The 26,802-nt window shown below is 41.8% G+C and overlaps 7 protein-coding genes across 7 annotated transcripts; 4 read left to right on the forward strand and 3 right to left on the reverse strand.

Annotated features, from left to right (window-relative positions):
• The first annotated feature begins 1,689 nt into the window (after positions 1–1,689).
• LOC139670365 (histone H4) lies at positions 1,690–2,415 on the forward strand. Its single transcript, XM_071551962.1, has one exon. The coding sequence runs from the start codon at positions 1,704–1,706 to the stop codon at positions 2,013–2,015; it is 312 nt and encodes a 103-aa protein (XP_071408063.1). The 5' UTR covers positions 1,690–1,703; the 3' UTR covers positions 2,016–2,415.
• A 1,169-nt stretch (positions 2,416–3,584) lies between these two features.
• Positions 3,585–4,091, forward strand: LOC139670364 (histone H3). The gene has a single exon (XM_071551961.1). It carries the CDS (start codon positions 3,597–3,599, stop codon positions 4,005–4,007), a length of 411 nt encoding a protein of 136 aa, XP_071408062.1. The 5' UTR covers positions 3,585–3,596; the 3' UTR covers positions 4,008–4,091.
• A 4,240-nt stretch (positions 4,092–8,331) lies between these two features.
• Positions 8,332–8,742, reverse strand: LOC139669419 (histone H3). The gene has a single exon (XM_071549906.1). It carries the CDS (start codon positions 8,740–8,742, stop codon positions 8,332–8,334), a length of 411 nt encoding a protein of 136 aa, XP_071406007.1.
• A 431-nt stretch (positions 8,743–9,173) lies between these two features.
• On the reverse strand, positions 9,174–10,002 carry LOC139669420 (histone H4). Its single transcript, XM_071549907.1, has one exon. It carries the CDS (start codon positions 9,983–9,985, stop codon positions 9,674–9,676), a length of 312 nt encoding a protein of 103 aa, XP_071406008.1. The 5' UTR covers positions 9,986–10,002; the 3' UTR covers positions 9,174–9,673.
• A 10,870-nt stretch (positions 10,003–20,872) lies between these two features.
• On the forward strand, positions 20,873–22,885 carry LOC139670366 (histone H1.10). The gene has a single exon (XM_071551963.1). It carries the CDS (start codon positions 20,929–20,931, stop codon positions 21,589–21,591), a length of 663 nt encoding a protein of 220 aa, XP_071408064.1. The 5' UTR covers positions 20,873–20,928; the 3' UTR covers positions 21,592–22,885.
• LOC139670368 (histone H2B 1/2/3/4/6) lies at positions 22,669–23,415 on the reverse strand. The gene has a single exon (XM_071551965.1). It carries the CDS (start codon positions 23,386–23,388, stop codon positions 23,008–23,010), a length of 381 nt encoding a protein of 126 aa, XP_071408066.1. The 5' UTR covers positions 23,389–23,415; the 3' UTR covers positions 22,669–23,007.
• Positions 23,416–23,457: 42 nt separating this feature from the next.
• Positions 23,458–25,313, forward strand: LOC139670367 (histone H2A.J). The gene has a single exon (XM_071551964.1). It carries the CDS (start codon positions 23,717–23,719, stop codon positions 24,104–24,106), a length of 390 nt encoding a protein of 129 aa, XP_071408065.1. The 5' UTR covers positions 23,458–23,716; the 3' UTR covers positions 24,107–25,313.
• Positions 25,314–26,802: the final 1,489 nt, after the last annotated feature.

Here is a 26,802-nt window from a genome sequence, read left to right on the forward strand (position 1 = left end):
CTGTGATACAGTCAGAGCCCCTGATGTCTGATTGAGCAGACTGAAGAACTGTATTTTCATGGTAGAGAGGGTTCAGAGAGCTCTGCAACAGGTGGTGCATCCTGGGGACTTGCCTGTGTACTCAGTGAAAAAGCCTGCCGCAGATGTTACACCAAGTGTATTCTTACCAGTAGAGGATGCACCTACCTTAGTCTCAAAATCTCATGGGAATGACAGAGGACCTGACTACAGAATGCTCATTTTCTCATGGTAGCCTGGTCTCCATCAGCAGTCCAACCATGGTCCCTGAATTTTTCCCCCCTAAAAGGAGCAAACTGGCCTTAGGAAAGAGAACACCACAAACTTAGCTGTGGCAACCCCCCTCTACTCCCGAAGCATCACCATCTGCCAACCTGCAGTACTGTCAAGTTTTTTCCAAGGGCCCTTGTTACTGTTTTGAAACTTTGGGATGATCTTCTTCAGAGTTGTGGTATTTGTCTTGCCCCATCTGGGTTTCTTTTGGGCCTGTGCTGAAAAGACTGCACAAACAACATAGCAGATCACATTATTTTCATTTGTCCTTGAGAGGCCACTGGAACAGTGATTTTTCTGCTAAGAGATGCAACATCTGTATCTGTAGTCTATGCAAAGAAATCGATTGTTTAATCTTATCTTCAATATTTGTGAAAGGGTACATTACATAAAGCCCCCCAGCTTGTAGGAAACAAAACCAAGGAAATAAAAACCGTCCAGGAGAGGGCAGGAAATGCTCAATAGTGCAAAATTTTTTTAACCTTCATGAAAATTTTCAGGTCAAAAACGATTTACTGAATGATTTTTTCTAAATACTTCTTATTGTTTTCGGTAGCACAGTCTCAGAATATTTTTCTCCGCTAAAGAAGGGAAACCCAGAGTTGAATACCTACCCAGAAGTACAAAGCCACACTCATTTTATGTATTTAATTTTTCAATCTCCCTAAAAATAGGCACGTTCTTGTCTTTGCCACCATAGCACTGGAAAGGATTGTAAAATCATTGTCTAAAAGAACCGGTTTATCTTAAAAAAATCAATCTGAAGTACATAAACCCATCGATTAGTGTATCTTCAGTGCTAAACTCACCTTGAGACAACATTCAGAGAGGGCGGGAAAAGATGTGAAAAAAAGTCGAGGAGGATAGAATTTCTCAGAAACACGACGAGATACACTTCGCTGCAGTATTACCAATTAAAAAGCATGGGCAGTGGCTATTTAAACAGTGAAGACACACACGAGAATCTATGTAAACCGATGAATTTGAAATACATAGGACATACCCATTTTTAAACATAATAGTTATGGTAAAAAAAGCAAAGCCTAACTTAAATGAATCAATAATTGGGAAAGTTTTTATGAATAAGGCTTTTGTTCTAAATGATCACGACATATCAAAGGTTTAAAAAAAGTATATAAACTATCATGCTTACAGACACTATGTCTTTGTTACTAAGAAAAAAAAAAACAACGGCAATGGGCAGAAACACCGAACCGTTTAGGCTGCAGGGAAGGGAAATTCGTAAAATTCTCCACTCCTATGTCGTGAGCCCCGCGATAAAGACAGGAGGTGGTGAGTCCCAAGCTCCGCCCATGTGCTCAGCAGTCCTCAACCAGGTCGGACCACACGCAATATAAAATGCGCTCGGCAGCTGTTCAGTACACAGTACTTGAAGCTGTAGTGAGGTGATCATGTCTGGCAGAGGCAAAGGCGGGAAGGGGCTCGGCAAAGGCGGCGCCAAGCGCCACCGCAAGGTGCTGCGCGACAACATCCAGGGCATCACCAAGCCGGCCATCCGCCGCCTGGCTCGGCGCGGCGGCGTCAAGCGCATCTCGGGGCTCATCTACGAGGAGACGCGCGGCGTGCTCAAAGTGTTCCTGGAGAACGTCATCCGGGATGCCGTCACCTACACCGAGCACGCCAAGAGAAAGACTGTCACGGCTATGGACGTGGTCTACGCCCTTAAGCGCCAGGGACGCACCCTCTACGGTTTCGGCGGTTAAATTGTTTCACTCGGACCATCTTGACAGCTCAAAGGCTCTTTTAAGAGCCACCTATTTTTTCTTTTAAAAGAGCTGTGTTACTTTATGAGGTTGTGCTAAGTCATGAGGGCCGAATACACAAATTTATTTGTACCAGATAAAATGCTACAGAGACAGATTTTAAATCCCCCCGTGTTTTCTAATGCTTAGTTTTGCTGTTAAACCAGGAGTGCACTTCACTGTCCATGAGGTACTTTGTGTAATCTAAATTGTCCAAAAATGTAGCCCAATAAAAATCATTTCCAGTGCTTTTAAGTCGAGTGAAACCCTACTTTTTTTATATTTTTAAATATTTGCCTACTTAATTATGAACTACTTAGTGTTCTATACTTTAAAGTTTTCGTTTAGCTGAATAGATAAATTCAATAAAATGGGGGGGGAAATAAGTTGCTCTGAAATCTTATATTTCTATTTTTTTTTAATTCACGTCCTTTTCAATTGTATTTTATTTAAAAAATATCTCATTTTTTAGAGAGCCTTTTAATATTGGGTATTTTGGGGTGTGTGTGGGGGGGTATTTCTGCTGTGCAGGGGAGGGAAGGGCTGGGAGTGGACAGGATAATGAAAGGAAATTATGACCCTAGAAACACATGAAAAAAAGTATTTCAAAAGAACATTTGTGCAAGCACTCGGTATAGAGAGAACATACCAGTCCAGGACTCACTTCGAAAGTACGTTTGTTGAACTTCTTTCATCACCGAAGGGAAAGAGCCACTATTTCAAATTTATATAAGCCTTTGGAAATCATTTATCACTTGCAAACAGTTTTATCAATAAATTCACGACCATATCTAAGCTTCTCATAGCCTTCATGAGTAGGGGCAAATCTAACAATAGACCAACATCGTATTCCTTTTTAAGATCATAATTTCACCAAAAAAACCCCAACAAACCAAACAAACAAAGGAAAAAAATAAAAAAAAAAAAAAACCAAAAAACAAACCACAACCAACCGGACCGAAATATTAATTGCTTAAATAGTCTCAAAGTCACGATCTTAACCGATGATATGTAAGAGCTCTCATTTAGAATTTCCTTGTGAAAATAAAAGGAGTAGTAATAAAACCCGAAAAAATACGAAAAACTAGCTTAAAAGATGACCTTGTTACAACTTCTTACAGCTAGAAACTTTAATTTTTGGATTGATTAAGTGACTGTTTTGAGGTATCACTCTATTTTTCCTTTGTGGCTTAATAATGTACCCGTTTAATACTCATAAAGTGCGTTTGGCTCCACCAGGTTATTAATCTGTTAGAGACTGGCGGAGGAGAACAGCGGAAGCAGAAGGGATACGAGCACTGTGCCTGCAATAGCTGTCCCGCTGCAAGCCAAGGACTCGCAGCGCGGGAGGCGGCGCGGGGCGGGGCCGCGGCCGAGGGGCTGCAGACGGAGACACTTCTGCTTCTGGCACGACGGGGATTGAGACGACAGCCAATGAGGTCGCTCTTCCTCTGGTCCAATCAAAGACGGGGCGGGCCTATAAATGTGGACGTTGCAACGCTCTCTTCATTCTTTCGCCGGAGAGCCGCTGTGTGGTCTGCGATGGCGCGCACGAAGCAGACAGCGCGTAAGTCGACGGGCGGCAAGGCGCCCCGCAAGCAGTTGGCCACCAAGGCGGCCCGCAAGAGCGCGCCGGCCACGGGCGGTGTCAAGAAGCCCCATCGCTACCGGCCCGGCACGGTGGCGCTGCGCGAGATCCGGCGCTACCAGAAGTCGACCGAGCTGCTGATCCGCAAGCTGCCCTTCCAGCGCCTGGTGCGCGAGATCGCGCAGGACTTCAAGACCGACCTGCGCTTCCAGAGCTCGGCCGTCATGGCTCTGCAGGAGGCCAGCGAGGCCTACTTGGTGGGGCTCTTCGAGGACACCAACCTGTGCGCCATCCACGCCAAGCGCGTCACCATCATGCCCAAGGACATCCAGCTCGCCCGTCGCATCCGCGGCGAGCGCGCCTGAGTGTCCAGCCGAGCCGTTCCCCGGCAAGGCTCAGGCAGTCCACACCGACCCAAAGGCTCTTTTAAGAGCCACTACACCCATTCAGTACAAAGAGCTGTGACATTGCTATGAAATAATCAGTCCTTTTATGCTTTTCGTAGACTGTAACTCTATAGTAAGGTGTTAGTTGCTGTTTATTTTTTGCTACTTTGTATTCCAAAGTCCCCTGTATGGAATCAAATTGTCTTTACAAACTCCACAAGACCTCAAATTTCCTTCTTTCCAATTAACCTACAGTATTTTGCAAATACTGAAGTGCAGTAACAAATGCATTACGAAAACTGGTTGGGCGAAGAGAAATCCAAAATATATTTAGGAGTAATTACACAGTACCTTAGGGCAGGATGGAGGAATTTCAATCTCTGTTTCAGTGCTGGACTCCATAACTTAAAAATGAGAATGTAACTGGAAAAGGGGGTATGGTCACTCCTGTGTCTGGGGAGGGCCCATATTCAGGAAATCTCTGCCTCTGGATGTCTGGATTAATGAACTTAAGAGCAGAAAGTTTCTGTGGCTCATTGGAATTCTGTTACCGTCACACCTGGCTAAAACACATTGCCTTAAAGGGACCTTTATGCCTTGCTCAAATTGCTGATACCAGGAGCAAGAATATCCATCTCAACAAATCAATTTTGAAGCTGGTCTCAAAATTATGAACAACCATGCTGACGACAGGGCACATGAAATTTCTTTCTTGCAGCACAGAAAAGTACCTGAGAAGGCCAAGAAACTGACTGAAAAGCGCTGTAGATAGGAATTACTTACCATGTTTGTCCATATATTTTGCCATATAATAATAGAAAAAACATGGGGTTAATGTTATGTATTTGCTGAGCATTCTCAGGGGAGTGGAATAATTTTAGTAACAGTTTTATAAAAATTTTGGAGTAGAAATTTGTTTATTCTTACAGTAATGAGTGTAAATGTATTTCCCTTTGAACTTGCACTTGTCCGGGTACCAATCACAATATCTGTCATGGTGAGTTGTCAGATTTCTGCAGCCAGTTCTTTAGGATTCTTCATTAGTTCCTGGAAGGACAGGCATATAGGCATGCAGCTTTCAAATTTCCAAGGACCCACCCGTGCTCAAATTGTTAGATAAGTCTAACAGGAGTCTGAAAATTAAAATAGTAAGTTAAAAATTAGGTCTTAGCTTCATAAGTAGCAGATGTTTCTCCATTTGTTTTGTGAAATATCTTCCTGTCTTTTCCCCCTCTGCAAAAAGACATCTGGTACCAAGGGTACAACAATCCTGGGTGCTGGAGAGCACTGAAGGCTGCTATTAGAAGCCAGAGCGGTCACCCAGCCTCATTAGACACTTCTGGGCACTATTTGCCTGCTAAAAAATGCTGCACTATTGACACAGTCTGTCAGAGACAGCACTTGGGTGGATGAGAAAAGAAAGTGTAAAGACACACTGAGTGTAGCAATCAGATAAGATTCAGGTTTGATTTTTTGTCTCTCTTTTTTCTTTTTTTCTGCTTTTTAATTCCTCGCACATAAAGGCCCCTGAGTGATTATGTTGATCTACATGGCCTTATTTTGGAACCAGGCTGCAGTGAAAGTAGAGCTGCGGTGTAACCAAATGGTGAATGGGATGGCTGTGCAGTCTTGTATGGAACAGAGGAGATAGTCCAGGTTTTAATTTATCTTTCAATCACTATGTAACTTTTATTATATATTTCACCTCTGTTTCTGTGCATGTAAGTTAAAAACTTTTTTGAGTCTGAAGTGCATGGGAATAAAAGCCCCCTAAATTATAAGAAAGGAAATATGTGCAGGTTTCGGAATTGAAGTTATATACTATAGCATGATTTCTCCTTGTCTTGATTAGGTATATGATGTAAGAAAAGACTTTTAACTCACAGCCTAGGGAATGAAAGAAACCTGTCAATTGGCCATAAAAGTTCCACATTCTCTTAAAAGTCAGCAAACATAGAAACAAAAGCACAATCTCAGTGCTTATTTCTTCTGCTTCAGTTGTCTTAGAGCATATTTAATACTAACTAGGATAATTAATAAATTAAAGAAACTCTGATTTATTTCTAACAGGTACCACCCTGTTAATACTGTAAAATCATACCCAGTGTCCTTTTTCACAACTGATATAAGACCTAATAACACAGACAACATATTAACTACTTATCAGTCATGATCAATACTTTCCTCGTTTTCTTTTGAGAGATGATTTCACAGTCTGGTATCAGTGAAGGCTCTTTACAGAGCCTGGGTGTGCAATGCAAACAGGCAGCATTGACCCCAGTCTGTTTGATTACAGTTGTAACAAATATGAAGTTTTAGCCATTTTAACCTGTGCTAACCTCACCTTTGCTAGTTAGAAAGTTAAGTCAGTTCAGTTAATAATATATTGCCAATGTGTTACAGCAATTGGTATCAGCAGAAATCCTATTGAAGTTGTAGCCTTCAGACTGACATACAGTTAATTTTAAAATTATAATATTCCTTTTAAATTGCACTTATAGGCACAGTCTCTGTGCTACTCCAGCATAAGCACTGCTGCTTTCAGCTGGCTAACATTATCACCTCACTCTGCAAGTGGTGATGTACAAAGGGTGAAATGCAATAGAACAATTTCAGCTATAAGAGACTCACAGTGATAATCTAGTCCAACTGTGAAGGACTTGCTATCATTTAATATACCGCATTGTATTGTTAGAACCAGAAAAATGAAAGCCAGGTGTTGCTGGGGCAGAGGGGTCTGGGAAAAAGGCAGAGGTGGAAAGATCTGAGAACTAAAATTTGTGACTGAAGAAAGAGCATATGAAGGTGTGTATACAGGTATAGAATATGAACATATTTGTTTGTATATAGATATGTATGTATAGAATATGAACATGGGCGTGTATATACTTTGATACCTATGTCACTATGCTATGAATATTTTTATATATACACAATATTTACCCCTTGTATGGTGCTTCAGAAACATACCATATGAAAATTCTTACAGGGTTCCCCAGATGCCATACCTGAGTTTTAATTTCAGGCTTATTTGGTTGGTTACATGTATGGAAGTGTGTTGGACAGGGAAGAGTCTACTGTTAAGGGAAAAGGAAAAGATGTTGCAAAAGCAAAGAAGTAAAATCCATAGGAATCTGAATGCTTTATTTGTGAATTAATAAAAACCTTGACCTCATTAAAACATGAAAACACAGAGTCTGCAAGAGTCGACACAACCAAAATTTGATCTAAAGGCCAACTGTTATTTCCTAGCTACAAAATTTGCTGAATCAACTAAATTCTACTAAATGTTGACCTGGTTATTTTCTTCTACTGATTCAATTTTCTTATTATCAAACACAAAACACTTGTCTTCAATTCTGAAAACTGTATAACCCTATTTGTTACAAGTCTCCCATTGGTTACCAGTCTGCCAAGGTTTACCAGCCTCTTCCTTTCCCCCAGCTGATTTTGTCCAAAACAAAAACTACAACACTTTACTGTGCCAGTGCTCTCAATGTATTTAAAAAATGAAAGAATAACTTCCCAGAAAAAACCACCAGATTCTCTTTACCTTTTCCAAGCTCTCTTTAGTCTTCTTCTCCAGCCTTTTCTCAATGTCATAATGCAAACAAAATTAAGAATCTAGATTACATCAAGACTAATTCATTGAATTTCCCATTTTTTATTCCTTTCATCAAGCTTTTCATCTTTGCACTTTGGTTTTACGCATGTGATAGAGATAAAGCTCTGGAATATTGTTATAACTTCGGTAGTACATCACAATAAAAGAATACAGTACAATCCTTAGAAAAAGTTGTTTGAAACTCAGTTTGTATTGCAATACTAACTCGGGTTATGCCTTCTATAATGCTTAAAAGTAAAAACCTGCTCTACTCAATAAATGTGTTGAAAACAGTATTTTACAGGAAGCATCAAGTCAGCAGTGGGAAAGGGGTAGGGATAAGTAAGTGCAGTCTATCTGTACTAGTCTGTAATTTCTCATTTGCCTTATCCCTACACTCATTTTGTACATTATACTTATCCTGTACAGTTAAAGGACCATTTCCTAGCACATAAATGAAACAGCAACTAATGTTCCTTAAAACAATTCAGTAGTTTAAGGTGACTACTTATAAATGTTTAGTATTGTGTTTTCATTTGAAATGCAGTAAACTTCAGGAACTTCAGAATCGATAGCTTACTAGAAAGTGAAAGAAAGGTCGTGCTCCAACTCTTTTGTGCAATGTGGTGGCTCTTAAAAGAGCCTATAGGGTATGTGAACAATGGTAAGGGATCATACAGACGACTTGCAGCTGAAGACTCAGGCGCGCTCGCCGCGGATGCGACGGGCGAGCTGAATGTCCTTGGGCATGATGGTGACGCGCTTGGCGTGGATGGCACACAGGTTGGTGTCCTCGAAGAGCCCCACCAGGTAGGCCTCGCTGGCCTCCTGCAGAGCCATGACGGCCGAGCTCTGGAAGCGCAGGTCGGTCTTGAAGTCCTGCGCGATCTCGCGCACCAGGCGCTGGAAGGGCAGCTTGCGGATCAGCAGCTCGGTCGACTTCTGGTAGCGCCGGATCTCGCGCAGCGCCACCGTGCCGGGCCGGTAGCGATGCGGCTTCTTGACGCCGCCCGTGGCCGGCGCGCTCTTGCGGGCCGCCTTGGTGGCCAACTGCTTGCGGGGCGCCTTGCCGCCCGTCGACTTACGCGCTGTCTGCTTCGTGCGCGCCATTCCTAATGGAATACAGGATGACTACCAGCAGCCCCTGAGCAGAAATGAAACGGATCCTTTCGCCGACTTTATCGAGGATTCCTCTCTCTGATTGGCTGCCAGCAATGCGACGCTCTCATTGTACATTTTGAAATTCGAAAATCCCGCCTGAAAAGCGCGCGCTCACTCACCAATGGTCAGCCGCTCCCGGCATCCCCCCCCCCCTCCCCCTCTGCCACTTGTTTTCGGTGTAGATTCTGTGCTGTACTAATTACAATCTACCACGAAAATTAAGCCGTTAGGGGAAAGCGTTCTAAAGCGAAATGGGTGATTGTAAGTTATGCAGCTTTAAAAAACAGGTTACTAAAAAAACCAGTTTCCCAAGCTTTAGGATAGTGGATGCTAAAAGAACGAATGATTTCCCACACACCACTTTCAGAGGACAAACGGGATTAGTTCAGTACTTAGAAGCTTTATTAGAAGGGACCTTAAGACCGACCAGCTGTGATACATCCCGCAAAGTATCACAATAGACATTAACATAAATTGATGAAAAAAGATTCCTTTTGCCACGGGTTAGCGAAAAACATGAGGCCCAAAGGCTGAAATATGCAAGACTTTTAAAAGTCTGCTCGAAACTGGGCATAAAATTCACCGTGTCTTTACCGGTATTCTCTTTTACAGAAAACAAAAGAAACAAGTCCTACACTTCTAACACTTTAGATAAAAACAAATGTATTCTGTAATAACCGCTTACATTTTAACAGCGCACACTTTATTAACTAAATAGTAAAGCAAAAATCTTCAAATAAGCAACTAATAGAACGCAATGGTTAAAAAGTACTCTTTGTTTTCTTTACCGGTTTTACAGCAATACAGCTCCTTTTAGGTGAAGTAGGTGGCTCTTAGAAGAGCCTTTGGGTTTTCGAATTGGTCCAGGAAGTAAAACAATTTAACCGCCGAATCCGTAGAGGGTGCGTCCCTGGCGCTTAAGGGCGTAGACCACGTCCATAGCCGTGACCGTCTTCCTCTTGGCGTGCTCGGTGTAGGTAACGGCGTCCCGGATGACGTTCTCCAGGAACACTTTGAGCACGCCGCGCGTCTCCTCGTAGATGAGCCCCGAGATGCGCTTGACGCCGCCGCGCCGAGCCAGGCGGCGGATGGCCGGCTTGGTGATGCCCTGGATGTTGTCGCGCAGCACCTTGCGGTGGCGCTTGGCGCCGCCTTTGCCGAGCCCCTTCCCGCCTTTGCCTCTGCCAGACATGATCACCTCACTACAGCTTCAAGTACTGTGTACTGAACAGCTGCCGAGCGCATTTTATATTGCGTGTGGTCCGACCTGGTTGAGGACTGCGGAGCACAGGGGCGGAGTTTCCGACATTCTTTCCTGTCTTTCTGACCGATGATGAAACACGGTTTACTGTAACCTGTTAAGAGCCCTGTAGAGTCTACAAAATAAAAAAGCCCTGCACTTCCCCTCCAAAAAATTCCAACGATGTACATGTTCATGAACAAATTAGCTTTTATCTCCATCTTTTTGTATTTGTACAAACTATTTTCATATGTGCATATCTTTTTTCTTTCACTGTCCATGGTTGGTTTTAGTTACTTTAAATTCATATTTTTAATGCTGTTGTCAATTAATACTTTTATTTTATTTGTGTTAAATGTTCTATAGACTTTGCATTAGAATTTTTAATTATTTGAGATCTTTTACTGGCTTTATGGTATTTTTCCCAACATCTAATGTATGGGTTCCTTAATTTTGATTTCCACCTCTCACTTCTTAAATCTTCTGATTGTTACATAAGCAACTTTGTGTCTTTAAGCATATATTAACCAGAACCTGGAATACAACCTTTTTTGTATTATTACACTTGTTTTTGTTTGTGACTTCTGATAATTTTGCTCATTTCGAGTTACTGCAGTCAGGTGATTTATTTTTTTAATTTTCCACAAAAAGTGCTTTAGTATAACTATAGACTTCAATTTTTGCTCCTTAATTAGTAATGAAAATCACCCTGCTTTTGACTGGAGACCCAGTTTTCGAATGTTTATCTGTTTTGGGGGGTTTATGGATCTAAATCTATACTGGAAAGAAAGGATATTTTGAATTAGTATTTTTTAAAGTAAGGAGCAATCCTTGTTCAAGGATGCTTCAAACATCATAGTATGAGAACATCCTGAGTTGGAATAGCTGCTAGAATAATATATAAAGAACAATGCCTTTTTTTTCTGGGGGAACAAAATTTTATTATTTATTTCTTTTTGTCCTTTTATGGATGAAATGAAAACATAATTTCTACATACTATATATTTTAACAATATATATGAATAAAATTGTGGAAACCTATTTATGTTTTCAGAGTAGTAGTTCTGAATTTTGTTTGAGTATTGGACAGGTTTTCATATTCCTTCCTTTCCACTCATTGGCAGCAGATGCTTCATTCCCTCTTCAAAATACTCTGTCTTTCTCAGAGGAAGAATGAAATTGCAATCTGTCCATTGAGACAGGTTGTACAGATTCCTGCTTTACACTGTTTTTATGGTCCTGTGATGTGCCATGCTGAAAACATAGTAGATCTCATCTGGAGGAAAGAAATAAATTCCTCCTTTTACTCAAAACCTGGACACTTTAGACAGATGAGCACACATCCACAGTGGAGGAGGGCTCAGAGAAGGGCAAAAAGACAATGAGCTGGTGGAATAATGTTCTGTAAAGAGAGATAATGTACTGTAAAGAAAAACTGCATTTATCTCAAGACCAGGAAGATTGAAGGGTTACTATGGTTTCAGACAAGACAGGCTGCACCAGTGAATCATCAGATTCCCTCAGACTGATGTCTTTCTGAGCAAAACCAGACCAAAATTAAGGGTGCAGTGGGTGGGCCATATATATGTGCCTCAGTCCAACATAAATTAAAAAAAAAAACCAGAAAACAAATAGAAAAGTTTGAAGAGAGAGTGGGCTTGAGCTCATTTAAACAAACATGTTCCTTCACAGGGACTGAGGAGGCCATGCATTGACCTTGAGCCTACAGAGACGAGTAATGAGAATCACATTTCTACTGTGATTCAACTGTATATTGCAAATGCTTTATTATGCTTGTGATGCAAATTCAGTACAGTGCTGTATCCCTCTGCTAATTCAAAATCCAATGAATGTCAAATATGCTCAACAAAAAAAATTGGGACTAAACTCTCTTAATGGATAATATCTGCAAGAACTTGGATGGAGAGTATTCAACTCCTACAGCATGGAGATGTGATCAACTGGGACCTGTCTCTGCAGGTCGGTAGGACTGTAAACTGCACAAGATCTGACTTCCTTGGCACACTTTAAGTTTCTAAATCTACCGCAGTGGTCCTTGTTCTCTGTGCCTACATACTCCATTCAGCAAGCAAGCCGTGCTACAAAACTTTGCTTACTGAAATAGAGCAACCCACATGTTTGGTAAGAAAGTTTTAAGCACAGAAAGCTTTCATTTTAAGACTGAGGTCCAAGTCAATATTTGCATGTGTGGATTTGCTATTTGGAAAATAGCACAGTTGGACAGTAGCATAGTTGCAGAAATGTGTTATGCTGCGTAAGCAAAACTAGCAGTGTCAGAAATTCAGTTTAATGATTGGTACTTAAGTAATTTAATGTCTCCCCTTCCCTTTCTGCTCTGAGACAGTCAGAAGTTGAGACCCTCAATGTCATTATTTAAATACTCCAGTCAGTGAGAGATATAAGAGGTTCAGCTGTTGCTGAATTCAGAAACTACTCAGGGTCTGATAAATCAAGAAAATACCTCTGTTGTTGTCCAGCAGCTTGGGCTGCCCTTTGAGGATTCAGTTTGCCATTCGCAGAGAGTGGCTTAGAGATCAGATGATAAACACAGAAGAAAAATCTTGCAAAAATTGTCTTGAGAACATGTTGTCTGAATCACTGCCATGGAGAACACTTACATGGGCCTCACCTCCACCACTTTATGTGCTAGCTGCAGTTTTGCAGGCTCAGTGAATAGCTAGTATAGCTGAATAGGTCCATGAAGAAAGGTTGGAGGAAATCCTAGATCAGGTTTGAAGTATTGACAAGTTGATAAGACACTCAGTCCCTCATATAAAGCTGTTTTAGGACCTGAACCAGGATGGCCTGGTGTGCTCAGAGCTCCATAGCACACCATGCAAGTCTGCTCCTGCTTTCAGGTAAAGACACAGCAAACAGCAAGCAAGTTACTTGGCAACCACAATTGACACGACTGCTTCTCTCAGATCCTTACACTGCTTTCTAAACTGGCATTTGGAGTAGCACAGGTCTCATGACGCACTGATCACTGATTAAGCTAGAAAGATGTAGCAAGGAAGCACTGTAAGCACCATATTATTTTTCACAGCTGAAACTTTCCAGCTCCTCTCATTGCCTGGACTCACACAGAGCTGCTCTGGGCAGTAAGTTTGGAGCTGAACTCTGTCAACACTTACACAGTATTAAGTACTTAATAGAAGGTGAAGTACTGCCTTGTCCAAATAGTCTCTCTGGGGCACAGTTTTCTGAGTAATTAATCCAATATGGGCATCCCTGTAGGGATTTATTGAATTTTGTCTTGAGCTGTGTATTTCTTGAGGAAGACATCTGAAAAGCGGTGATGTGCGTTGTGTTGGTTTCTCCAGACACTACTTCTATGTTTTGTTTCTGTTACAGTAATATTTGTTTGGAAAACCAAGCACTTCAGTTGGAAACTCCAGCTGCTTACAGGGTAAGCAGCTTAATGGTTATGCACTGGACAAAACAGCAGGCTTGTCTTTAGGGATACAGCAGTTGAGAAAGTCACCATAATGTCCAGGTCCTGTCCGGGTGAGACCAGTCATTACCCTGAGGTAAGTTGCTGTTGTCTTTCATGTGCAGAACTTGATACTTCTCTTTGCCACACAGAATATGATTTCTGTTGGCCCATACCTCAAGTTTATTAAAGTACTTTCTAATTGACAGTATATTTACTCTGTCTACCTTTTCTCACTTGGTATTTTCCACACAAGCTAAATGTACCTTCTTTCTCATCCCCCCAGTTGTCTCAGAAAACACCAAATAATACCAGCCCTGAGACATTTTTATTATTGGTTGCCTGCAGCTGCTAAGTTGTAAACTTTTGACCCTGTGCTACAATCAGTTTTGAAATACCTAACCTCTGCTGATCCTGCTCATTGTCCCTTTGATCCCAAATGGGAATGCTATTGGAGATCATTCCTAAAATATCATTAAATGTCAAATGTACTGCATACAGCACTCCTCCCTTGTCCACATGGATACCTTCCAATCAATAGTTCTGTAAAAACTATCAGTACCTAGACATGAGCAATTGTTGTTGCCTTCCATCCATTATCAAGTCAAACAGAACCCATTTTGTTTCTGAGAGTTGCTCAATCACACTGATTCTTTGGGACTCTGCTATCATTCCATAAAACATTTTCTATTCTGTACTAGCAGTTACTTCCTTATTGCTAAGTTACTGCAAAGACCATCAGCTCCAGTATTTTCTGCAGTGTGTAATGAGGAAAAATTACTTCCTTCCTCCTCATATTTTAAGAAATTTCACTTGTTCAGCCTTCTCTTTCAGTCAGGGGACTTCAACAGTTCATATCTTTTCATCAGGACATAGTTTTTAGACCTCTGACAACTACGTTTGCTCTTTTATGTGTATTAATTTATTGTTCACTTCTCATTACCTGAAATTTGGAACTAAATACTAGGCCTGAAACTCAAAGTGGGACACTATAGCATTGCAGATCTACTCAGGTGCTTGTCAGGTGACAGTAGCAGTTTTGGAATAATTTCTAATACAGTTCTTTCTAGGTGAAGTGTCTAACTTATTTTTGAAGACGGTGTCTCTTATCAGGCATTTTTAAATACATAAATTGTCCTCAATCCTTTGTTTGTTGTTGGTACTCACAGTACTTATGTACAAGCTCTGTAGACTTAAAATCAGGTCACAAATTAAATTATACCAGGTCTCAGACTGATCCCTGCAGAACTCTGCAGTTTGATACTGCATTTTAATTTCATAGTTGACAATCACAAACACTTAAATATAAATTTCTACCCTGAAAGGGGTGGTCTTTCTGCTATACCAAGTTTTTCAGATTATTAATTTAATTTCAAATACTTTTATAAAATGAAATAAAATGAAACAAAATCTGCAGTGTATCATCCAGCTCTAAGGAAGTGTTACATCCTTTATTAAGACTCTTTCTAAAATCAGTTTTGGATAAAGCTTATTAAACATGGTTTTCATTTCCTCCCTTATATTTGAGTACTGTAAATTCTTGGTTTTATTTAAATCTTCATTGAATTTGTCTGAGATTGTAATTAGTATAACTCAACATCAATGTGTTATTCCTTTTCCCGGGTCTGCTGAGTCTATAAACCAGGGAAATGTTCTAAGCTGTAATGCAAAATATCTGATGATATGCTTATTTCTTGGCCATACTCTTTAGATACCTAAAGAGTAAGAGAAGCTGCCTAGGAGGAGTGCATAGCTGGGTCTGTAACATACTATCCCAGGAAAGCTTTCAGCATCCTATTTCCCTTCACTCAGCATGAAGGGCTAGAATTACCTCTGAAAGCTTAGGAAATGACATCTGATAACATGGGCTGTGTCACTGAAGGGGTAGGGCATAATTTTTTCTGTATCAGTGGCCTAGTTTCAATTTGCATTTTTGATTGAATCAGTATTTGCAAACTACATCACAAAAAAAATGTTGTTTCACTAAGCTGTTTACCTGGAAGATTAGGCAGCATGTCACATAATTTTCATATACCACATTTTTTCCAGGCACTCTGTAAAAGTTACAGGTAGGATTACATTTCCACTCTTGCATGTTGCAGGTAGGATTACATTTCCACTCTTGCATGTAGATCCCTATATTTCTTTATCTTTCTTCACTTATCATTTTTCTTCAACTGAAAAACCTACAAAGTTAATTGGTCTACAAAACAAAGTAACACAGAATCCTGATAAAACCGAGATTTTGAAGTACAGTAACACCAGTAATGATCATTTTCAGTAACACATATGTGTAAAGAGAAGTAAAATTTGATTATAAGAGGATCTCTGATCCAAAGGCTTTTAGAATCTGGAATGAATATTTCAATATTTTAGGCTGCCATTTTATGGGCAGACAAGGAGATTGGGGGGTGATTCATTAAAATGCATCACCATTTTTGGCCCATTAGCAAATATTTAGAAGTTATGGCAGGCAAGAGAGTCACCTCTTGATTAGAGTCATCTTTTGATCACTTCAGAGTGTAGAGATTTAAGTTCTGCTGAGGCTCCACCTAGCCTTAACCATATCCTTCAGTCATATACAACAGTATCACTAAGCCAAATCAGGGTAGCTCAAACTGGTTCTCACAAGCCTTGAAACTAACTGTGTTTTGTTGAAGCTGTCTTTATTTAAGTACCAAAATTTTAAAAGTAATTTTTAAATGCCATTCAGGGTTACTCTAATTGACTTCACAAATTAACCTGGAGAAGTAATATGTGCAAAACAGTACTGAGGGAAATAATTCTTCCCTCCACTCAGCACTGATGAGACATATATGGAATGTTGTATCCAGTTCTGGCCTTCACATTGCAACAGAAACATGAACATAACTTGAGTGAGACCACTGAAGGGCCATGAAGATGATGAAGGGACTGGAGCATCTCTAACATGAGGAGTGTCTTATTAATGTGTTCAGGTATATTATGGTGGGAATAGAGGAGACAAATTCAGTGTTCTCAGTACTGCCTGGGACAAGAGGCAATGGGCACAAAATGAAATACAGAAATTCTACTAAAACATAAGAATAGATCATGCTCCCTAGAGAGGTCTTAGTATCTCCCTGTTCCATCTGATCCTTCTTTGGTCATGCAGGTAGGACCTATTGCATTAAGTGTTAGATTAGAAGACGATGTACTTTTTTAGAAGACAAGGTTGCTCTACCACTGAAATAACTGTCTGTATATTTTGTTAGCTTAGCTGAAGTACAACTAAAAGGATACAGGCTTCTTTACTACTGACAATTTTTTGACACCTTGAATCTTCCCTACTACAAAAACTGCTGAATCAGTATCATCAGTATAATTTCAGCATGCCAGAGACCTGACTAATGTTTTTTGATCTTGTTATGGTGTTATTATTAATATTGAAAGCGATCATTTGAATGTCTGCAGAATTATTATTTGTGAAGAGAATAGCATGCTGCAGTTAAAAGTTAGTAATTTTTCTGTATCGTCAGCATTCTAACTATAGTAACGATAATTGAGTGTAGCCTTTCAGCTAAATTTGGTTAATCAGCTTGTATAGATTGCTTTTCTCCAGCAGACTGTCTTATTTGCCTTTATTTGTCTAATGTCTAATCTACTTCTCTTTGTGAGACTTATGTCTTGAAAAGGAAAAAAGTATTTTCTCTACTACACAGATTCAAGAATTACTGCTTATATTATATGTGAACTATTTTTCTTTTGAAGATCTTTGCATTAGGAAATGCTGTGTCAGTTCATAGACTCTTCTTTAATTTGCACTAGCACCTACACAGCCAGAGTATGTTGTGTGACAATGCATGGAAATAATGGTATGTTTTGGGTGCACATTTAAAGAGGGCATAAATTGGTTTGGGTTCCTAGGTAAGAGAGAAAGATTTGCACGGGGAGCTTGAAAAGGAAACCAGAGACAATACTGAAAAATGTTTGCTGTTCAATTGAAATTAAGTCTTAAATGAGTCACATTTAAATATTTATCTCTTCACGTGGAAACTGCAAACAGTTTTTATTACCAACTCATTCCCAAAACCTCTTTTCAGTAATTTTTTTTGACAGGAAGACAATTCCTCTGTCTGGTTGAAAAGCTATTCTGCAATCTATCACTGATCTGATGTTACATGCTCAGATGTTTGCTTTGCTTTGTCTTTTTCATTTATCAGTAAAACACCCAGGGTGGTATCAATGCTATTTGTAATGATCAGTCTCTAAAATAGGAATACTGTCATTGTGGTCCAGTGTTGCATTTAACAGCTATTTCCACCAATGTAAACTTGAAAATTGTTCAAAGCTCCTGATAGGTTTGTTTTATCCAATTAACTAGAAAATGTCATTGCTTGGCCTGAGGTGTGGGAATAACCCTAGAAAGGCCTCCACTTTCCACAGCACCTCATATGTGTAAAGCTCCACTCTTCGGGAAGAAAAAAAAAAAAAAGCTTGGCTTCTGCAGAAATGGATAGTAAGACCAAGAACATTTTCTGTGCTTGGAAATAGGCCAGGGATAATTCTCTATGCAGAAAAGAGCCAGTATGATGGTTAAGGAAAAGATAAAATAAAGGATGCTGACACGTAATACTGGAGGACAGCTGCCAAGAATTCCAGTGTGTCAGACTACTTGGGAAAAACAAAGGACTTCAGAAGTGTAACTCAAAATAGAGAGCAGGGGACATGAAGATTTACAGGGATAAACCCAGAACTAAATGTGGGAGCAGTCCTAAATTCTGACCCTAGAAATCCTTAGATAACAACCTTCACAACCTTCCTTTCCTTATATGCTTTCCTTATAAAAACAAAACAAACAAACAAAAAACCCCAAAACAAAGCAAAAACAACTAGAGATGTTCTTGTCCCTTTAAAACTTGTCAGAGTAAGACAGCAATCATGTGCTGTGGGTGGAGTTCTATTGATGGTGCTACTTAGAGAGCAAGATTTGCAGTATCTTCTCCCATCTTTCTGTCTCCTGTCTTTATCTCTAACCTGCATCCTGTTTATGGAGCAAGGGAAAGAAACCCGTCCTCTCCTGGCAGTCTAAGAACAGGTTTACTAAAAGCAAGCTTTAAGGAAAACTTGCCTAAAAGTTGAATGTGAGGGATGTGTAAAGAGGACACAGGCCCTAGGCTACAGCTGCATTCACCAGTGGGTACTGTCCACTCCCAGTTGCTGGCAGCTTCCTGACCATTTTCAAGTGTAACAAACCAGAGCCACAGAGCTCTAAGACTAAACTATCAAAGCTACAGAGATTAAGGCACATTAATCTTCATGCAGTTCTTATTCTCTGAAGAATGTACATCACATTAAACAGACTGGGATAGAGGACAACACTGCCCTGCTCTGTTGTGTCACTTACAGTCAGATTTTGCTTTATGGCCATCTTTCTTCATCCAAACTGGAAAATAAGTGTAATGTCCTCATCCTACCACAACCAACAGCTTTTTTACATCTCAAACACATTCATACTGTCATTTGGGTTGTCACCCTGGACTTTCAAAATCTATGGCTACTGTGAATTTGGTCTAGTTGTTTATGTGGGAATTATGTCATGTTCATGAGAAGCGTGGCCAATTTCACAGCCCACTTCCATAAACCTTTCAGTCTGTTTTTATACTTTGGAGTACTGACTTGCCTAATTTTTCCCAGTCACCACTTTTTCCTTTCTCTCCTTCAAAGTACTTATTATCTGGCCTGCATGCAAACACAACAAAATGAAAATAGAAATTAAAGAGAATATGAAAAAGTGAATGTTCATTGTATTCTCTTGTCATTCTAATGTATCTCACGCATTATTGCCTTTTTAATCTATCTCATTTCAACCAAAACTACTTGCTATCAAGTATAACTTTGTTGTGTCTTCAACATTCAGTATATCAAAATACATGAGGGCCTTTTGCAACATACCTTGTATCATCCTGAATCTCAAATTCATCCAGGCTCCTTTGCTTAAATAGTCCACTGATGTTTTGAATGACAAATTATTAAAAAGTAGAGTGGTGTTAAATATTAAGTTCGATATTAACTTGTTTTTTCCAACCAAGAGAAAAAAATCTGAATGCTTTTTGGTTAGAAACCAGTCACAGCTTTTGTCTCCTGATTTAATAAAAAATTATTCCAAATTATTAATTTAGTTAATTTCAATTGTCACTTTATAAGACTTAATATTTCAGTGGGATTATGATAATTAAAAGTGATTCTAATTTATGAGGATTGTCTGAAAATTATTTCAATATTCAGAGGATTTGGCTGACAAACTAAATTGACAAGTATTTTCCTTTAAAGCAAATAATGGGATGAATATTAAACCTATGGAAAAAAAACCCAACCAACCAACACCAAAAAAACAACAAACAAACCAACACCAAATCCTGTACACTCGGTGTCCAAATATTTATAGATAACATTGAAGCTGGAGCCTTCTATTCACACAAGCTAGATCTCCACAGTATTTAATTTACTTGGTGAGAACCGGTGCTTCAGCAGAGCTCTACTAATGTTTAAGCAGCATATGATACATATTAGTGTATCTATACCTGTTAGACAATTTTCCCTCAACAAACCTGCTTCTGACGTTTGTAAATCTTAAAGAACAGCATACAGTATTGTAACTGAAAAAGCATTAAACTAGTAGTTTATCTGGAATTTATATGCATCAGCTAGGCATTAACAGCTTCATTTTACAAACAGACTATTTGTAAAAATACCAAAACCATTCTATCCACTTACAGAACAACACACAGACACACACAAAAAAAGCAGAACGTTGGCAAGTTTCAAACAATTTTCAACAGTATATATATTCCTCTGAAGATCCCTGACTTTCCCCAAACAAGAAATTCTGTTGAAATACTGTTTCCTTAATAGTTAAAGATATAGTTAAGAGAGCCGAATCTTTATCCATATTCAAAGCTCAGCCATGAAATTGTGTTACTTCCTCCTTTTTGAAATCAATTTACGACAAAAGTATTCAGTCTGCCCACTCGGTTTCTATCCTAATCTAGAGGAAACCCCCCAAAGAGTAAGCCTGCATTATTGGGGAGACTTTTTACCTAGTTGTTTTATTTTAATTTAGAAGGAAAAACAAAAGTTTGCCGTTCCCGGGGTGTCTCTGGCTTGACAAAGCGGGGTTAAAAACAGCTTTTCTCTCTCATCTGTGGTCCAAACAACAAGAAATTCGCCCGGATGAAAGTCCACCGCCTTCTCTTCACTCTCCGAAGAAACTGGGGTGATTTTGCGGCACTCGTTTCACAAAAAATAGGAATTTTTAACTCCGAAGAAACACAGACTCGGAGGAGGAAAAGCTCTTCCTGGCTAACAGTTAGGCGGGCTCTGCAAAGCACCAATCACAGATCACCGCTTCGCTATAAATTCAGGCATCGGGGTTACTCTAGCCCAATTACTTTCTTTTGATTAGGAAGAAGTCTCTGCAGCGATGTCGGAGACCGCTCCCGCCGCCGCTCCCGCTGTCGCGGCTCCCGCCGCCAAGGCCGCCGCCAAGAAGCCGAAGAAAGCGACGGGCGGCTCCAAAGCTCGCAAGCCCGCAGGGCCCAGCGTCACCGAGCTCATCACCAAGGCCGTGTCCGCCTCCAAGGAGCGCAAGGGGCTCTCCCTCGCCGCGCTCAAGAAGGCGCTGGCTGCCGGCGGCTACGATGTGGAGAAGAACAACAGCCGCATCAAGCTGGGGCTGAAGAGTCTTGTCAGCAAAGGCACCCTGGTGCAGACCAAAGGCACCGGCGCCTCCGGCTCTTTTCGCCTCAGTAAGAAACCTGGAGAAGTGAAAGAAAAAGCTCCTAAGAAGCGAACAGCTGCAGCCAAGCCGAAAAAGCCGGCTGCTAAGAAGCCCGCCAGCGCCGCTAAGAAGCCCAAAAAGGCGGCGGCGGTGAAGAAGAGCCCCAAGAAAGCCAAGAAGCCGGCGGCCACAGCGGCCAAGAAACCAGCCAAGAGCCCCAAAAAGGCAACAAAGGCAGCCAAGCCTAAGAAAGCGGCGGCAGCAAAGAGCCCGGCCAAGGCAAAAGCGGTGAAGCCCAAAGCAGCCAAGCCCAAGGCGGCCAAACCCAAAACAGCCAAGGCGAAGAAGGCGGCTCCCAAGAAATGAAGTGTTGAAGTGGAAATACTTAAACCCAACGGCTCTTTTAAGAGCCACCTACTGCTGTCCCCAAAAGGGCTGTTAACACTCGGCCACTGAGCTCCGTGCCTACAGCAGAGCTAACCACACGCCACTACTATCCGTGTGGGACGTTCGTATAGGGAGTGGATGGGACGCTAAACTTCGGGCGTCGTTACGCTGAGACTTGGAAAAATAAAAGTTACATTCCCTGAGAAAACGCTTTCTAAAGGCTGCCTTTTTTTGAGCACCGCAAGTGGGTGTAGGTTTCTAAAAGGGACTGCTTAAAGGCTGGTACCTTTCTGGGGCGTGGAGGTTTCTTTCGTTGCTCTAATCAGCGCGAATCTTAATAGCATGGATGTGACTGACACACCTCTTAGTGACCGCAGCAGGGAACTGTGAGCACGGCTCCTCCGCTTCCTTGGCAATGACCTTTCTGCTTGCCAGCGCTGCCGTGGGGCAGGTCCTGATTTCTGCGTGACTTGACCGACCTGCTTTTTTGAGAAAGAGGTTGCCGGGGCGAAAGGAGGGTAGAGTCACTAGTGTTCTTCTTCCGAACCCTGTCGGGCTCGTGGAGGCGCATCCGAAGCGGCGGGAGCTTCGGCGGGCAGCTGTCCAGGACGCCCGCGGGGAGGAGGGAGGGGGCGGTGGCCTCGGCGCCAAGGAGCAGCGCAGGGGCGGAGCGGCACCGACCTGCGTACCACCGGCGGCTCACGGAATGCCGTCTTTGGACGCGTGTGATTGGCTATTGGCAAAAGCCGCAGTCGCTCATTGGGCAATTAAGAAATTTGGAAAAGCCCGCGCTTCAAGATGGGGGAGGCGGGAAGAGGTCGCTCACGGAACGCTGCCTGTGCTGGCTCCGCCCATGCCGGTGCTACCGGGGCCCCGCGAACCGGGACATCTTGTCCTCCCCGAAGCATCTGCCTCCCTCAGTTCTCACTTCTGACCTTTTGTCTGTGTCTTCTACAGAAATGAAAGTTTTAAGCTTAGCCTATTCGGGCACATCAGTGCAAAAACCGATAAGGATCGACTGGTTTTATATTTTTAAACTTACGTGATTGAAAGCTATGTGAAATTTGAAATTTTGATGAAACATAAGATATAATGTACAGACGTACACTTTTTTACTGTGGAAAAAAGATTTCAGTTTAATCCATTGGAGAAAATTAGAATGTTGTCTATTACTAATTTTATTCGTTTGAAGTTATATAATAATGATTTCAGAAACGGATTATTTTATTCTTGTAGGCTGTAATGACTAGATTAAACGTTGTTTCATATTCTATTTATCGTTTCGTAAATTTTCACATTGACGGAAAACGAGGCACTACTGTGTAAAGCCCTTTTAAGAGTATGTGGGTGGCTCTTAAAAGAGCCTTTGGGTTGAATGTGACGGTCCGAGACGCCCTACTTGGAGCTGGTGTACTTGGTGACAGCCTTGGTGCCCTCGGAGACGGCGTGCTTGGCCAGCTCGCCGGGCAGCAGCAGCCGCACGGCCGTCTGGATCTCCCGCGACGTGATGGTGGAGCGCTTGTTGTAGTGCGCCAGCCGCGACGCCTCGCCGGCGATGCGCTCGAAGATGTCGTTGACGAAGGAGTTCATGATGCCCATGGCCTTGGAGGAGATGCCCGTGTCGGGGTGCACCTGCTTCAGCACCTTGTACACGTAGATAGAGTAGCTCTCCTTGCGGCTCTTCTTGCGCTTCTTGTCACCTTTCTTTTGGGTCTTGGTGACGGCCTTCTTGGAGCCCTTCTTGGGCGCTGGAGCGGACTTGGCCGGCTCAGGCATGTTAACAGCTCTTTTCACCTTCCCAGGCAAGGCTCAACCCCGAAAACAGTCGCAGCGCCGCTATTTATAGAGCGGGTATGCAAATTAAGGCCTCCAACGCGCACAATTCGATTGGATATTCCCGCAATGGGCGTGTCCTTGTTTCCGATTGGTCACAATACGATCCGTCGTTTCATTGGTTCTTTAAGCAGTGGCCGGCTCCAGCCAATCAGCAACGGCTAATTCCTCCCAGAGAAGGGATAAAAGGAGAAGCGTCGTTGCGTCACTAAGACCGTAGAGGTTTAGTTGTAAGCTCAGAGGTTGCGCTTTGTTGTCCAGTGCCTGAAACATGTCTGGCCGCGGGAAGCAGGGTGGTAAAGTTCGAGCTAAGGCCAAGTCGCGCTCGTCGCGGGCCGGACTGCAGTTCCCCGTGGGCCGTGTCCACCGTCTCCTCCGGAAAGGTAACTACGCGGAGCGGGTGGGTGCTGGAGCGCCTGTCTACATGGCGGCCGTGCTGGAGTACCTGACGGCCGAGATTCTGGAGCTGGCGGGCAACGCGGCCCGCGACAACAAGAAGACGCGCATCATCCCCCGCCACCTGCAGCTCGCCATCCGCAACGACGAGGAGCTCAACAAGCTGCTGGGCAAGGTGACGATCGCGCAGGGTGGCGTGCTGCCCAACATCCAGGCCGTGCTGCTGCCCAAGAAGACCGAGAGCCATAAAGCCAAGAGCAAATAAACTGCGCGCAAAGCTGCTAAGACTTTGCACAATATTTTAAATCAAAGGCTCTTTTCAGAGCCACCCACATAGTCAGAAAAGAGTTGTATTGCTTTTACTTAAGTGCTCTAGTGCCTCTTAAAAGCTTCTGTTTCGATAAAGCGTACTTTTTTCACAGTATTTAAAACGTGGTTTCTACCAAAAGTGGTTATAAATTTTTTTCATAACTCGTCCTTTTGCTATTGATGCTCAAGTTTCATAATTTCACAGGCTGCTTAGTGTATAAAAGTACGGGAGGGTGGCAAAATGATTGAAAAGGGTGGTGGAGTAAGCTGTGCAGCATTAAAGTAAATTTGAGACCATCCCAAACACGTAACAATATCTAAGAACAAAGTTTTTCTTGATTTCCTTTGTAATTTTGCAGTCTTTAAAAAAGTAGTCTTTGCTCTGAATTAATGTGATCTAGAAATTAAATGAGGGATGCCTCAGGTAAAATGGTTCTTTTGTATCTAGATCTTTAGGAGTCTGACCTACAATGGAAAGCAACATTCCACTCAGGAGCCTCTTGCAGTTCTGACGTTTCCATTTTAAGGGGAATTGTCAAACTTTCTACTCTTGAATTCCCTCACTGCGCATTGCTATTCCTCTTGTTACATCAGTTAGCAATATTATTTGAGTTTTCTGTATTGTTGGCAAAAGTATCACATAAAAACATCACTTTAAATCTTCATATTTATTATTGTAAATTATGAAGAAGACTGTCTAGTTGATTCCTCTTATTAGGATATTCCCAGAAGCTGCATCTGACTGTCTGTAGTGTTATATTCAGGTCAGAGGTCCCAACTATGCAGCACCTCTGCTCTCTCCATCCTCTTGGGAGAAGAACAAATGCTCTGGGCTTGGAGAAAGGCAATACTCGCACTCTGATTCTCCTTGCCACCCCTGAGCTGTAGCAGAGAGGCCTTGTGGACAAGATTGTGCCGTGGCTAAATTGGGACATCAGGCATAATTTTTGGAGAGAAATAGAGCTGCTGGAGCACCAGACTGATCTGATACAGTGATGATATCTGTGCCTAAGGGTTTTGTTTGTAAGTGGACGTATTTACAGTTGCAATATTTTCATTATGCTGTTTTATTGATCCTCATTTGCTGTAGGCAAGTGTCTCGTGGCCCTTACATTTCTTGAGTAACTGCAATAGTGATTAAAATTATTTTAACATACACAAGTCTTCTGTCTTTACAGAACAGATTCCTACATATATGTGTGTCAGATGATTGCAATCATAGAATGGTTTGGGTGGGAAGGGACCGTTAAAAATTGTCTAGTCCAATATCCCTGCTTGGACAGGGACACCTTCCACTAGCCCAGATTGCTCAAAGTCCCATCCAGCCTGACTGAACAACCTCCAGGGACTGCATCCCGTTTTTCTCTGGACAACCTGGTCTAGTGCTAGTGTTCCACAACCCTCTTTGTAAAAATATGTCTTATGTCCAATCTAAATGTATTATCTTTCAGTTTAAAACTGTTGTCCCTTCTCCTGTTCCTACAGCCCTGGAAAAGAAAATCTGTCTTTCTGTATTGAAAGGCTGCTCTGAGGTCTTCTCAGAACCTGCTCCTCCCTGAGATGAACAACCCCAGCTCTCTCAGCCTTTCTACATACTGAAAGTATTCCAGCCCTCTGACTGATTATTTTTGTGGCCCTTCTGTGGACTTGCTCTAACATATTCATGTATTGCTTGTGCCAGAAGATCCCAGAGCTGTTTGCAGAACAGGTGGGGTCTCATGAGAGCAGAGCAGAAGGGGAGAATCACCTCCTCTGGACCTGCTGGCCATGCTGCTTTTGATGCAGCCAGGTTACTGTTGGCGTTTTGGGCCACAAGCATATACCTCTAGATCAAAGCACTGGAATTCCAGAGAAAGGCCCTGGAGTGGGGGTATCTGTGTCCAGAAGCTGGATTTCTCTGTGAACAAACTCCTTTATGTGGAAATCAAAGTTGATGTCACAGGAGAGGGCCCTGTCCTCTGAGTGTGGAACAAAGTCCAGCACATCTCTCCAAATTCTTCATGTCATCTCACCAGAAATTTGCTATTTTCTTCAGAATTTCATTCCAAACACCTCTTATTTCACTCACTATTATGCTTACCCCAGTAACGGGAGTTTCATCCTTTGTAATATTTAGATTCACTCCTTAACACTCCCTAGTTTTGTTCTTAACTACTAGCGGTTTCACCAGTTGTACATTCTCTGCTGACATCCCACTGATGAGGCCTCAAATGTAAAAGTCCTGTAAATCAGGTGGATTATATGGTAAGAGTGCTGGAAAACCTACTGGTATTAAAGACACAGCTTTCAAGCAAATTGCACTGAATGAAGTAATGCAGCAAAGCAAGTTTAAATCAATGAGTTTCTCTCATTTGTGTACACAACAAACAGTAGGAAAGAGGAAATTGGTACAATAAGGTGACTTAGCTGTGTGGCTGGGTTACAATGCATCTTCACATTCTGAAGAACTTGTGATGGAAAAACACCCAGAGTTCAACTAAGCTCCCTCAAATATTACAGATCACAGTTATGCTTATGGATAGCTCAGTAATATCAGTCTTTATATCAAAAGACTTAGAATAGCATAGTTAAAAATATGAAGGGTTTCTCCACCCCTTTCCATCTATACTGCTTGTAATGTTGAGAATAATGTACTCTGCTGAAAAGATTGTA

Source organism: Pithys albifrons, chromosome 3, assembly GCF_047495875.1.
Source record: "Pithys albifrons albifrons isolate INPA30051 chromosome 3, PitAlb_v1, whole genome shotgun sequence".
NCBI lineage: Eukaryota > Metazoa > Chordata > Aves > Passeriformes > Thamnophilidae > Pithys > Pithys albifrons.

What these genes read in the sequence shown, in the direction of transcription:
- LOC139670365 (XM_071551962.1), top strand. Translation starts at nt 1,704, where the DNA reads ATGTCTGGCAGAGGCAAAGGCGGGAAGGGGCTCGGCAAAGGCGGCGCC.
- LOC139670364 (XM_071551961.1), top strand. Translation starts at nt 3,597, where the DNA reads ATGGCGCGCACGAAGCAGACAGCGCGTAAGTCGACGGGCGGCAAGGCG.
- LOC139669419 (XM_071549906.1), bottom strand. Translation starts at nt 8,742, where the DNA reads ATGGCGCGCACGAAGCAGACAGCGCGTAAGTCGACGGGCGGCAAGGCG.
- LOC139669420 (XM_071549907.1), bottom strand. Translation starts at nt 9,985, where the DNA reads ATGTCTGGCAGAGGCAAAGGCGGGAAGGGGCTCGGCAAAGGCGGCGCC.
- LOC139670366 (XM_071551963.1), top strand. Translation starts at nt 20,929, where the DNA reads ATGTCGGAGACCGCTCCCGCCGCCGCTCCCGCTGTCGCGGCTCCCGCC.
- LOC139670368 (XM_071551965.1), bottom strand. Translation starts at nt 23,388, where the DNA reads ATGCCTGAGCCGGCCAAGTCCGCTCCAGCGCCCAAGAAGGGCTCCAAG.
- LOC139670367 (XM_071551964.1), top strand. Translation starts at nt 23,717, where the DNA reads ATGTCTGGCCGCGGGAAGCAGGGTGGTAAAGTTCGAGCTAAGGCCAAG.